This window comes from Perissodus microlepis, chromosome 11 (assembly GCF_051167445.1).
Source record: "Perissodus microlepis isolate ML-2025 ecotype Zambia chromosome 11, ASM5116744v1, whole genome shotgun sequence".
Lineage (NCBI taxonomy): Eukaryota > Metazoa > Chordata > Actinopteri > Cichliformes > Cichlidae > Perissodus > Perissodus microlepis.
The window spans coordinates 9,221,002-9,235,390 of record NC_140471.1 but is presented as its reverse complement, the minus strand read 5'-3'; the positions used below and the strand labels follow the sequence as shown (position 1 = coordinate 9,235,390).

Sequence of the window (14,389 nt, the reverse complement as noted above, 5' to 3'; positions counted from 1 at the left end):
ATTTTGTCAACAGAGTTACATTTTGACAGAGGAATGTTAGGTTTTGACAGCAGAGTTTCAGTTTGGCACAGATGTGAATGGTATATTTTGTTGTGTCATGTTTACTTGTGTTTAGAGTTTTGGCACAATGAGCGAAGTTTTGCAAAATGTGTTCAAGCAACGGGCAAAAACTGTAACATGTTTTTCACCATAGATTTCAGCAATTATAAAAATTCAACTCAAACTATTCAGCTATTAGCATTCACACTGCATTTTCGACAGGAAATACATTTTATATACCAGTTTCAGTTCAAATTGCATTAAAAATAATAAATAATTGTATTAAAAATAATTATTAAAAATAATACCATCAATATGTTACTGGACTACACTTACTGGACTTATGGAAGTATTTTGAGAACCATAAGAGATTCTTACAAATGTTTGAAAGAAAAAAATCTTTAACATAGCTGGAGACTCGTGTAGAAATATGAATGAGTTTATAAAGTTTCTGTCATGGTGTGCTGTGACAGGCAGGTAGCAGGACCCAAACACAGGACTCTTACGTGGAATGAAACTTGAATCAGCAGCTTTTATTGCTGGAAACTCAGGTGGACTCAAGAAACTAAAAACTAAGAAACAAGAACTAGGAAAACAAATCAGGAACTATGAACAAGAATTAAGTAAAGAACACAGAGGAGAAAAATCACCCAGCCCACTGAAAACTAAAGAAACCCCCAAAAACATGAACAACAATCATCAAGGAACATATTTACATATTTACAGTTACTGCAACACCAATACTGGGTCACAGCTTCAGTGTCATTCGGTGTCTTTTTGTCTGCAACAGCAGCAGAACAGACTTCTCAGTCTTTTGAAGAAGCCCTTTTTCTTCTTCTTGATGTGACGGTCTTTGGACTTCATGCTGGCTTCAGGTTCAGGAAAGGGATGTTCAAAGGGAACATCAGGAAGTGGCCCAATTTCCGAACAAGATCCTTTGATCTTATGATCTTCGCCTTCAACACAGGATTTGGACTCGGCATAGGGTTCCTCACAGGGAACGTCGGGCTCTGGAACACTTTCTGACAGAGCTCCTTCGATCGTAAGGTCTTGAGTACTCAGACTGGATGCCCTTTCAGAAAGAAGTTCCTCACAGGGAACGTCGGGCTCTGGAACACTTTCTGACAGAGCTCCTTCGATCATAAGGTCTTGAGTACTCAGACTGGATGCCCTTTCAGTAAGAAGTTCCTCACAGGGAACGTCAGGCTCTGGAAAACTTTCTGACAGAGCTCCTTCGGCTGGTGGATCATTTGCCATTGAAAGGCCGTCAGAGGAGCGCTCTCCATTTGTGCTCTTCACATCAGGACTTGAAGGGGGCTCAAAGATTTCACATATCCGGATCCTTGCTACATCAGCAATGGTCTTCAGCAACACTGGCGCAAAGTTTGCAACTTTGATAGACAGAATTTCTTCAGGAAATTTCTGTCTAATCTCCGTCAGGATGCTGTCGACCATATCGTCTCGGATGGAGCGGGTGAAGATGGCCTGTGTTTCCATCGCCGTGAGGCTCTTGGAGACACGATCTAAAGTGGCCTTGGTGACACTTGTGGAGAGGATACTTAGACTCTGGGAGGCCATGTTTAGGAGGGGACGAGGAGGAAGCTCCCAGAAGCCCTGGAGAACGCGGGGAACTACCTCGATCACTACCTCCTGCGCGGTGAGCAGTTTGCTGTTATGCTGTTCCTGCTGCTTCTTTTTCAGGATTTCAACGTAATCCTTCACCACGCTGAGGAGTTTAGGTGCTCTGTAGAAAAACATGATAAGTGTTATCTTTTAAACATATTCAAAGCATCATTTAAATATTGAAACACTGTAGCTGGACTGTTAACCCTGTAACCGCCTTTGTATCATACATGAGTTTCTGAGACCTCGATCTCATCAACATGATCAATACTTGCTATAATTTCTAAATGTTGTGGACAAAACTCTTTTTTTAGTCTAAAGTTAACATTGTCGTTAACAAAAAGTTGCCAAAAACACCCAGTGTATCAAATGTGATACAAAAAATAAATACATAATAAAAGTAAATCATACACAACATGACATAGCAAAGAACTAATTTGTGGCTTTTGTTTAAAGGGTTAATAAACATCTCAGCTCCAAAGAATCTGAATTTTCGGGCTGTTTTTTGATGGGTTGGGTCTTACAGGGTTAATAACTGTATATTACATGTGACTCACTGAAATTTAGGAGGTACGGCCTCTGGGAACTGAAGAAGCATCCTGGCTTCAAATTCAACGTCCCTCATTTTATTGCTGACGTTCACCGCCCACACCTGAAACAGAAAACACATTTACAGTGCGCTTATGTTTAAAGGTTATGTGAACATAATGAAAAAAAAAGTCTTGTGGGTTTTCTCGTCTTACCAGCCTTAGAAGAGGTTTGGCTTCCTCTTCTTCAAAATCCTCTAATTCAAACTCCCACAGCCTTCAAAAGAAAGCAAAGCAGAGGTTTTCTCTCAGCATTTACACGTCATCACAAACAGACTTTCAGGTGTGACAGTAACTCACTGCTCTCTGAGTGTCTCCCTGCTCTTCTCCACCAAAAGATCTCTCAGATCTTCAGCAGTGAGGTTCGGTGGAATTAGATCTTCCTGCTGAAGTCTGAGAAACTCCGTCATAATCGCAATCTAAAAGTAAAGGAGACATTTAATCACCACCACTCTCAGGTCCTCAGAAATGACCTGATATTTTCTGTCAGCTTTGGTTTGCATGAATCTGGGTCTAACCTGAGTCCTGTAGCCCGGAAGATACCAGCAGATCTTTACAGCAGTTTCATAAATCGGTGTGTTGAACAACACCTGTCAAAGAAATAGCAATTTAGTCATTGTTACTTAAAATGATTCTCAGTTTGTCAACTTTTAAAACGACATCAAATTCTTCATATTATTGAAATGCAGTAAAAGCAAAAACTTCACATACCCTGATAGGTTTATAGATTCCTTGACTTGATTCCATTTAGACGTTTTCAAATCACAGTCGGGAAGAAAAACTTTAACTGCTCTCCAACGATGGCGTACGGGGGGATCTCGACTTGAAAATGCTCTCAGCTCGGTGGTCTCGCACAGATGAGCTCTTTTGACAGTCTGATGTTTATTTATGAATGCAGAATTTCTTGAGCAGTCACCATGGAAACTTGATGCAGCTTCATGTTGTTAAATTAAAAGTAAACACTGTGTATTTTGCACTACATTCCACTAAACTTATCATATAAGTAAATAAAGTGTGGGTTAGGTCCCTCCTGTGAAAAGAGCCACACAAACCGATGGATCAGAAAAGACAAAGTCAACCTACAGCATGCCTTTTCATATTATGTGCCTGCTTATCTCCATTTCTTTACAGTAGATGGGAACTTTTGCAGTAAAGCAATGGCTTACAAAACAGTGGACTGTGGACTAATGCAGACATCTGAAGCCTGACAGCAGCTGGTATATACACAGCTTTGGATAAACTGGCCCTTTAAACAGCCCAGAGGAAGAAGAGACCTCTGCGTTATCAGTGGAGCCTAAAGCACAATAATAATAATACTATTAATATTATTTTTATAGCAATAATACCCCAAATAATTAAGTCATTAATTACACATTTGTCATGCTTCACAGGAGGTCAGGAGTGACCGATGAACGTGATGCTACATTAGAGTCTGTCCTATGAGTTCAGCAGGAGGAGGTGAACCCACAGCTGGGACCAGTTCTCTAGTGGGTTCAGTATCATACTTGTGTTCATCCTGGTCTGAACCTGGTCAGAAGAACTGACTTCACTTTTGAAAATTCAATACTTATAAAAGGTAACCGCAAACAGTCTACAACGGTTGTTTTCTGTCCACCAAAGCAAATTTCATTGAAGAGGTTTTTGTACCTTCACTTCTCCAAAAAGCAAATAAAGAGATTAAACAAAGATTTACCGAACGACCGTCAGAATTACCAGAGCTAACGTAGATCGCTTTATGCTCTTGAATCAGGAGGGATAAGAAAAGTGACTGCACTGACTGCAATCTGCCGTCTACTGACATCTAATGGAGAGATTTATACACGTGATAACTTTAATGGTACTTGAAAATAGGCCAGGATCTGCACTGCTTCAGCCTGAGCCTGTTCAGTCAGCACAGTCTGTGTAATATGAGAATAATAATAAATATGACTTTTCCTTCCTCTTCCATAAAAAAGGATGCTGCTCCATACTTACCTTTTTAGAGACTTTTATGTTGTTTGGCAGGATAATGGCATCACACTGAAGCTTAGGTGTTCAAAATACACAATGACTGATTTTCATGTCAACAACTAAGTAAATATTCTGATGAAGAGCCACTAAAGGAAGTTTTTGGAGTAACTCTCAGCAGTAATGTGGACATGAAATAGTTGGTAGACGTGTCATTAACCCTATGAGAAAGATCTTTAGTTCTATTCAGGTACAGAGACGTATTTAGGCTGCAGGAAACAGTTTTATTCAAATACAATTTATTGTCAAAATGTTATAGTGCTGATCAGTGACTGCCTTTTTACACCTTTTATAAAGTGACTGCAAACATTGTGGAACCGATTCATAGCGTTTGATTGCTTGTGTGAATGTATTAAACAGGAAACCAGGAGCTGCAGAAACCCAGTAATGCTGAAGACGCATGCGTGTGCGTTTGTTATTATGGCTCCAGGTTACATTTCAGATCTTCTTAGCCCACACCGCCCCACTCGAACTCTGCGCTCCTCCAGTCAGATGCTGTCATTAGTTCCATGCTCCCAGTTCAAATCTAGAGGTGACAGCTTTCTCCATTGCTGCCCCGAAACAGTCGTCCCCCTTTCATAAAATCCTCTTCATCCTTGGAAGTCTTCAAATCCAATCTGAAGCCCTTCCTATTTTCCAAGGATCTCTCTGACACCTCTGTTATTGTGTTTCTGCTATTCTGGTTTTTTATCTCATTGGATGATGTTTGCATGTGCAGACACGTGTACGTGTATTTTAAGTTCACATATGTGTGCTTGTGCGTGAATGTGTACATTTTTGTATATGTATGTGCATATTTGCATGTACACATATTTTTTTACAAACATATACGGATGTCTCAATGTTTCTATAATGTTTTCATCTTATCTATTTTAATTCTTTTCACCATATTATCCCTCTGTTCAGCACTTTGGCCGACACTTGATGTCTTTTAAATGTGCTATATAAATAAAGATGACTTATATTTGCATCTGTGTGTCAGAGTGTATGTTTTTACCTTTAATTTAGGACACACACACACACACACACACACACACGCACACACACACACACAGACACACACACACAGACACACACACAGCATAGAGTGAACAGGGACTATTACAGTTTTTTCTGATTGCTTAAGCACATTTTTTGTAACTATTGGCTATTTTTGCAAAACTCTACACACAAATAAGAAAACCTGTCACCCAATTATCAAAACATTGTAGTTCTCTTGCAAAAGCGAACACAGCTAGATTAACTCTTCACACCTTCGTAAAAATGGTGTTTTTGTCTGGCTTTTGCTTTCTCTGTGTACAGATGCCAATTTGAGGTCACACTTTTGTCATAGTGTCATGTAAACATACAAGGATCCAAGCTTCAAGTATTGGTGTTTATTTACACACATCAAAACAAACACAAGTGTTTATTTCCAAGTATAGGATTATTTGCAATCGTCATATTGACTATATGGGTTTCTTGGTCTGCAGTGAACATGCTTCCTCTGCCCCAGCATCTGGTCGTCTAGCAATTCTGTAAAGTAACAATTTCAGTATTTTTACATCTATGGTATTGTGTTTCTCATTGGCATATGGCAGTGCTACAAATCTTAGTGCAAAGTGACTGTGCTAACCGAGTCTCATTTCAAAATGTCCTTATGATGCTTGCTACAGTGTAGCGGCTCGAGTTAGGCTGAACCCGTTGGCCAGCTTCCCTCAGGGTCATTCCACGGTTGATGACATGGTCCACTATTGTAGCTCTGATGTCATCAGCAATTCTATTTCTTACTCTTCCTCTCCCCCCTCCTAGTCCTCTTCATCCTACTACTTCACCTCCACGTCCTCTTGCTCGGCCTCCTCTACTTCTCACTCTTCCTGCTCCCTCCATTGTACTCCACACACAGAGCTTACCTGTATTACAGTTTTTCTCAAATGCTAAAACACATGTCACAAACGTTACCACCAGGTCCCCCAATGTCCAAACACAACACCCTTCTCTAAAGCTACATAAACACAACCACACCTTCCCACTGCAAAACTCAAACTCCCACACCAAGAGAGCAGCTCGAAGCTGTCAAAACTGTAAACACTATACACAGCATTACACACTACAGCAAAACAATTGAAAACACAATGCTCAATTTGTGAGAAGGTTCTTTGGTTCATAACTGCCAATGCATATTTTTATAAACTGTACAGTAACGGATCGTCATAGAACCCTGCAGAGGATTAGGCATTTAGATTTGTGAGTTTCACATGAAGACTATAAATCTATAAAAACATCCTGCATGTACGTACACTACTGTAACACAACTCAATGCAAAAACAGAATCTATCGCACACAACAGTACTCTCGGAAACATGATCAGGGTGTGAAGTCTTTTTTATTGTCTACACGGTCTTTTTACAGTATTACACACAGTCACTGTGCGGCATCATGTCGCCGAGCTGCATTGGGCCACATCACCTCATCCACATCACAGGCTATATTGTCCCTTGCTAGGCACCGCGGGAAAAACGCCCTGGAATGGCGAATCCATCCCTGGAAGGCCTCCACTGGGATGTCAGCACAGGCCAGCTCCATTGCCCGTACGAGGTTCTCTCTTGTGTATGGCTGTCTGTCATACACCTTCCATCTCCATGAGGAGAAGAACTCCTCTATAGGGTTCAGGAAAGGGGAGTAGGGTGGCAGACAGACGTTTAAAAAGTGGTCACTGTTGGTGGTGAACCACTCTCTGATTTGGTGTGTTTTGTGGAAGCGGACGTTGTCCCAAATGATCACATACATGTGATGTGCTAGCCTAGGATGGTGTTGTTGACGGTCCAGGAGGATGTCTTTTAGCTCCTCTAGGAAGGTGAGGAGACGTTGGGTGTTGTAAGACCCAACGACAGCATGCCGGTGGACAAGCCCCTCCGTACCCATAGCTGCACAAAGAGTAATATTACCCCCCCGTTGGCCAGGAACCTCAGTGATGGCTCTTTGGCCAATGTTGTTACGGCCTCTTCGCCTTCGTTTCTGGAGGTTGAAGCCAGCCTCATCCAGGAAGAGGTACTCATGGGGTCTGGCCATCGCGTCCAACTGCATTATCCTCTGTGAACATGGAAAAGCGTACAGGTGTTCAGAACGGTCAATCAGGTAGCACAGTATTGTCCAGAAGTAATGTAGGCCACTAAGCAACACAGTATGTCCACTAACTGTACTGTGGACATGGATGTATACGTACTTGCACATACTCGTAACGTTGTTCTATGTGTCGCGCAGAGTTGCGCTCAAAGGGAACCCTGTAGACCTGTTTCATCCTCATCTGCTGGCGCCGGAGAACTCGGTCTATTGTGGACACGCTGACAGCATCAATGTTCTCAAAGTTTACATTATCTGCAATGACTTTGTCTCTGATCTCTCGGAGTCTAATGCAGTTGTTCTCACGGACCATATCTGCAATGAGGGTTTCTTGTGCCGCTGTGAATATGGCAACCCTCCCACCTCTATGTGGCATCCTTTCAGCTCTAAAGAAAGAAACATGTGTTGTCAATTGACTGATTTATATGTAAAACTACATGTAAAGTAACAGACCACTTTCACAGGCCTGTAAAACTGTAGTGTGACAAAGAAAGCAATAGCGTACTATACCTGTTGTGTTGTCTAAATGCCTTGATAATGGTGGCCACGGTGAACCTACTCAGGTTTGGATGTACTCTTCGTCCCGCTTCAGCCATTGTCATGCCATGGCCAATGACATGATCAATTACTGTTGCTCGCATATCATCTGTTATGATGGTGCGAGGTTGTCTTCTTCTCCCACCTGGACCTTCTCCTCTCTCTTGTTGGCCTCCTTCTCTTCCTCCTCTACTCCGAACTCCTCTTCTTCTTAGGCCTTCACCTCTTCCTCCTCTGATCTCAACCCCTCTTCGGCCTGCAGCTCTTCTCCTTCCGCACGCTCGAATGCCTTCATCCATTGTGATTGTTTGGCATCTTCACCAAACTATGCTTTTATAGGTGGGGTCACATCATTAGCAACAGGTGTCTTCAATTTTGAGTCGTTGTGTGTAGTGACTGACGCCAGGTGTGTTCCCTGTGTTCAAAGATTGGTGACTGTGGCAAGCATTTTGCATCACATGGGCTTTCATTTGAGAATATGAGCAGAGTTGTTTTGCAACATGTGTTTTAGCAAGGAAAAATGTGTTTAGATTTATGAGTACAGAGGGTTGTGTTTTGTGAATTGTGTCTTCATGTGACATGTGTTTATGGTACTGGAATATGGTGGCTACATTTAGTAAATGTGTTTAGACTACTGGTCATTTGGGTTACAGGATTGGCTTTTGTGTTTTAACATTTGAGAAAAACTGTAATGTCTACCTCACTGTCAACGTCAATAAATTCCATGAAATCAGTGTTATACTTTAGCAACCTATCAAGCACACAGCCCACGTGCTGAGCTTGGCCCTCAGCTGAGAACCTTCCAGCTATGGATACCTTGCTGTATTTCTTATGCTTCCCTTGTTGTACTACCCTTTCTTCACTTTTCTGGAGCTCTGACAGTTGGCTAACTTCCCTGCATGCTACCTTGATCTTGGCCTGTAGTCTCCTTCTACAGAAGGGCACAGCTGATCACGGCTTTCATGTTGTAGATCAGCTGGTTTGTTTCTGTCTGTTTCCCCTGACGTTGCATTCAAATCTCCTAGTAGACCTTCAGATGGTACTTCACCTAATTGGTCATGGAGGGTCCAAGTTTTTAGCTTAGCCATTATACTATCTCTCAGGTCAGCTGCTCTAGCGCCTTCAACGCCTTCAATGTGCCAGTTGTACTTGGGGCTTGGTACCCAATCTTCGGTGGGGATGATGATATCCCCCATCCCTGACCTGACATGCTGGTTTCCCCTTGTCATAACAATTATGCTGTACCTCATCAATTTCTAGTTGTGATAGCAGTTGCTCTTTCCTAATGTTGGAACACTGAGCTACTAGTTCACTATAGATGTTGGATACAGAAAATAACATAGGTCTCACAACACCCTATTCTCATCCCTTCTTACCTTATCCCTTCTTGTTATAACAACAAGCTAACAGAACCCACTGTTAGGTTTACTTTGCATAGGTTGATGAGCTGGACACTGCCAATGCTGTTTTAGAATACAGGGATTGTGCAACACTGAGTGGCAACCTGGGTTCATTCAGGAATTTTCGTTCATGTAGCCGATATAACAGAGAAGATCAAAGTCCAGTCAAATGCAAAGTCAGCAAAATAAATGTCATAGGGTACCTATATACCTCAGAAATCTGCTGACTTTTTTTAGATCAGTTTATATGTGGAGAAACTGATATTATGAGTGCACAAAACTCCTTTGGGAAAAATTATGCAAATTATGCATCAGTTCCAGTGTGCAATATACAGAAAAACTGACTCATTTGACATGTCAGAACAGAAGCTCTCAGTCAAAGTATTTTATATTACTCAATACAAAAGTGAAACAATAATGTCAAACAGAGAAAGGAACACAGGGGCATACAGTGCTGCTTTACATCAAAATGCTTTAATATATTTTTAACTGTTCAGACTCAAAGAAATTGATAATAAATGTTAAAAAACTATTATAATTACTCATTTAAATAGAATTTTTGAAACTCTAGCCAGAGGGCACAGAAAGGCATAATGACACTCAGCCTGATCGAGGCATCCTTTCAATTGATTAATGCTAAGATGATACAGAAACAATCACATTGTCATTGTTCTGGGTCATTTGATGCAGCGTTTTGACTTTTCTTGTGTTTTCATATCTGTTATGCATTATTATGATTATTTTCATTTGACTGGTTAGTTCTGAGTTCATTCTTATTATGTCTCTGAGTGTACTTATGATGAGTTTACTTCCTTGTTTATTAGGTTCCCTTGTGTCTTTGTCCTCTGTGCCCCTCTCTGTGTGTCTCTGTTTATGTGCATGTGTGTGATCCTCGTGTCTGGGTTTTCCCATGTAGTTCCTATGTTCCCCTCCTTGCATTTATTCCGTGCCTCCCCTGTCTGTCATGTTTGCCCATGTTTCCCCAGCCTGTCTTGCGCTCTCCCTCACCCTTGTGTCCCTTCTTGCTCTCGTTCCCTCTCTCTCGTGTCCCCGCTCCTTCTCTCTCCCTCTGTTTTCTCCTCTTGTTTACATGTTTCCCCCTGTGTCTCATGCCAGGTCTTCCCCATCTGTCATGTGTGTTCTCACTAGCCCGTCATGTCCTCTCTATGTGTTCCATAGTTATGTTCACATTTCGTCTCCCATTGTATCTTCCCTGTTCCCTTGTTAAGTCAAAGTTTATTAGTCTGCCTTTTTACTGTTTTATTTTTGACAGTCTTGTGGTCGATGTTCATTGTGTTTAGTTATGCTTCCTCTGTGGCGTTTCAACTGTGTTCACCCCGTGTTTTCAGTTCCCCTGATCACCTTCTGTCTGTATATATTGTGTGAGTTTTCCCCTGACCTTTGCTGTCGTGTCTGTTTTTCCCTCAGGCTCTTCCTCACATGTTTCCAAGGTTTCCCAGGTTTTTCTAGTATTCCAGTTTTTGTCTCATTTTCTTAGTTTCCCCAGTTCAGGCTGTCCTCTGTTTATTTTTTTTTATTTATGTTTCTCCCTGTTTGATATATCTGTCTTACAGTTTTTCTGAATTGCTAAAACACATTTCCTAAAATCTCATCTCTTTGTCTCAAAACACTAAACGCAAACTCTAAAATTCAAGCTACACACACAAACATTTGACCCAAAACTATCTTAACTTTTCTCAAAATCAAGCACTGCTGTCAAAAAACACACAAAACCAGCCAATGTGCAAACACAACTTAGCAATGATTACACACTACAAAAATAAATACAAAACACTGTGAGTAGCTGGAAAATAATATTTATCTATTCATTCATTTATTGTTCTACTCACATTTTAACTAAAAAAGAACTGCAGTTAAAAAAGTTATAAATACGTATTTTTCCAACATATTCAGATAATTTATCCTGCCTCAGCATCACACCTCTGTGCTGGGTCAGGCCACAGGACTTCATCCACATTACATGCTATGGTCTCCCTTGCAATGCAGCGAGGAAAGAATCGTTTAGCATGCCGAATCCAGCTCTGGCAAGATTCCACTCCTATCTCACCACATGCTCCATTCAATGCTTGAAGTAGATTTTCCTGTGTAAGGGTTTCGGTCGTATACTTTACATCTCCATGCTGAGAAAAACTCCTCGATAGGGTTCAAAAAGGGAGAGTATGGTGGAAGAAACACATTAATAAAATGCTGCTCATTGTGAAACCAATTGTGTATTCTTGGACATCGGTGAAAGCTCACGTTGTCCCAAATGATATGGGATGCTCTGCCTACTTGCGATCTTTCTACTCAAGCAGAGCATCCTGTAGCGCATCCAGGAATGTTGCTAGAAGTTTGGTGTTGTATGGCTCAACAGTAACATGACTGTGGAGAACCCCACAGCTGCTGTTGGCAGCACAGATAGTTACATTTCCACCACGCTGACCAGGCAGTTCAATAATGGCACGTTGACCTATGACATTGTGACCTTCTCCTTTTTGCTAGATTCAAAATGTATGTTGTCTTCTATAATCCACTGCTGCATTTCATGCAGTCAAATTGCATTATTCTGACGGACCATATCCACAATAAGTGTCTCCTGGTGTTGTGAGTGCATGCGTGTTCTTCCACCCTCATGTGGCCATCCTTCAAGTATTCTTGTATACATATCACATTTTTACATCATACTATTTCATTTACAGAACTAAAATTTGTTTGTTGTCACTTTGTAAAGAGAATCCTTGAGATTGACTCAATGGTTAGGCCTCATGAATACATCTTTGCGGATTAAGCTATGTTCAATCTAGCAAAAAGCAGAAGAAGAGGTTGCAACATGTGTTTTCAATTTTGAGTGGTAGTGTGTTAATGATGAAAACAGTGTGTTAGTTGTGTTTCACTAATGTAGCCCGTGTGCACCATTCTGGGTACAAGTGCACCACACTGCTTAATGTGTTTTGTGTTTGAGAAGGTGTTTAGAGTTTTGGTAAATGGGAGATTCAGATTTGCAAATGGTGTCCCGACCAGATGAATAGTGTTTGAGGTTTTGGCAACTGTGGGATTGATTTGATGAAATAGTTTTCATAGTTGACAGTTTATGTTTTACACTGGGATTTAGTGTTTTAGCAACTCAGAAAAACTGTAATTACAGTTTTTTCTGATTGCTTAAGCACATTTTTTGTAACTATTGGCTATTTTTGCAAAACTCTACACACAAATAAGAAAACCTGTCACCCAATTATCAAAACATTGTAGTTCTCTTGCAAAAGCGAACACAGCTAGATTAACTCTTCACACCTTCATAAAAATAAAAAATGGTGTTTTCGTATCAAACAGTACACACAAGCCATCATCTACTAAGCACACAATGCGCCAACTGCACACTGATGGTATGAATACAAAACACATCTGGCTTTTGCTTTCTCTGTGTCCAGATGTCAATTTGAGGTCACACTTTTGTCATAGTGTCATGTAAACATACAAGGATCCAAACTTCAAGTATTGGTGTTTATTCACACTCATCAAAACCAAGACAAAGTCAGAACACAAAATAGGAATTTCACAAAAAAAGGGAAGAAAAAAGACAATCAGCCTACATCATGTCGTCTCTCTGGGTCCGGCCACAAAATTTCGTCCACATCGCATGCGATATCCTCCAGTCCAAGGCACCGGGGAAAATATCTCCTTGAATGCCGTATCCAGGCCTGACATGATGCCTGGTCAATATCTCCACATGCCTCCTCCATTGCCTGTAAAAGGGCTACCTGTTGATGAGGATGACGGTCGTACACTTTCCAGCGCCAGGCAGAGAAGAACTCCTCGATGGGATTTAAGAATGGAGAGTATGGAGGGAGGTTGAGTGCCATGAAGGATGGTTGGTCTGTAAACCAGTTGCGGACCAAAGCAGCCCTATGGAAACTAACATTGTCCCATATGATGACATATCGGGTCTGCTCTGGTCTCTGAACAGTGAGCATGTCATGCAAGGTGTCCAGGAATGCAATAATGTGTGCAGTGTTGTATGGGCCTATGGTTGCATGATGGTGAACAACACCATTTTGGCTTATAGCTGCACACATGGTTATGTTACCACCATGTTGTCCTGGGACATTGATGATGGCATGGTGTCCAATAATGTTCCTGCCACGTCTCCTGGTTTTACTGAGGTTAAAACAGGCCTCATCTACAAAAAGTAGCTCATGTCCCATTGCATCTGCTTCTAGTTCCATCACTCTCTGGACAAGACAAAACAAATGCAACACATCAGGCCCATGCACAGCACTACAGTATGCACTTCCAAATTCAGAACCAATGACACTAGCTTACCTGCACATAGTCATATCGCAGTTGCTTTACACGTTCTGTGTTTCTCTCGAAAGGAACTCTGTAAATTTGCTTCATTCTTATTCTGTGGCGCGCAAGTACACGACTTAGTGCAGAAATGCTTGCACTGTGTATATTTTGAAAGATGGTGTCATTATCAATTATGCGCTGCTGTATTTCGCGCAGTCTTATTGCATTATTGGCAATCACCATGTTCACTATATGGGTCTCTTGCTCTGGAGTGAACATTCTGCCTCTGCCCCCAACATCTGGACGTCTAGCAATTCTGTAAAGTAACAATTTCAGTATTTTTGCATGTATGGTACTGTTGTGTTTCTCATTAGAGTATGGCAGTGCTACAAAGTACTTACCGATTCTCATTTCGAAATGTCCTAATGATGCTTGCCACAGTGTAGCGGCTCAGTTTAGGCTGAACCCGTTGGCCAGCTTCCCTCAGGGTCATCCCATGGTTGATGACATGGTCCACTATTGTAGCTCTGATGTCATCAGTTATTCTGTTTCTTACTCTTCTTACCCTTCCTCTTTCCCCTCCTCGTCCTCTTCTTGCTCCTCCTTGTCCTCTTCCTCTAACCCTCTTGCTTCTTCACCTCCACGTCCTCTTCCTCCAACTTCTTCACCTCCACGTCCTCTCCCTCGGCCTCCTCTGATTCTCACTCTTCTCACTCTTACTGCTCCTTCCATTGTACTCCACATAGACAGCTTACCTGTGGCCTGTTTATAGTGCTTAGGCTGATTGCAAAGTGGACTAATTATCTA

The 14,389-nt window shown here is 41.5% G+C and overlaps 1 protein-coding gene and 1 pseudogene across 1 annotated transcript; both read right to left on the bottom strand.

Moving 5' to 3' along the window:
* Positions 1-551: 551 nt before the first annotated feature.
* LOC146377237 (uncharacterized) lies at positions 552-3,118 on the bottom strand. The gene is made up of 6 exons (XM_084944074.1): positions 2,961-3,118; positions 2,768-2,839; positions 2,550-2,668; positions 2,406-2,466; positions 2,220-2,314; positions 552-1,783 (listed from the first exon to the last, which is right to left on the bottom strand). The coding sequence occupies exons 1-6, from the start codon at positions 2,994-2,996 to the stop codon at positions 802-804; spliced, it is 1,365 nt and encodes a 454-aa protein (XP_084800200.1). The 5' UTR covers positions 2,997-3,118; the 3' UTR covers positions 552-801.
* A 3,481-nt stretch (positions 3,119-6,599) lies between these two features.
* On the bottom strand, positions 6,600-8,583 carry LOC146377236 (uncharacterized; annotated as a pseudogene).
* Positions 8,584-14,389: the final 5,806 nt, after the last annotated feature.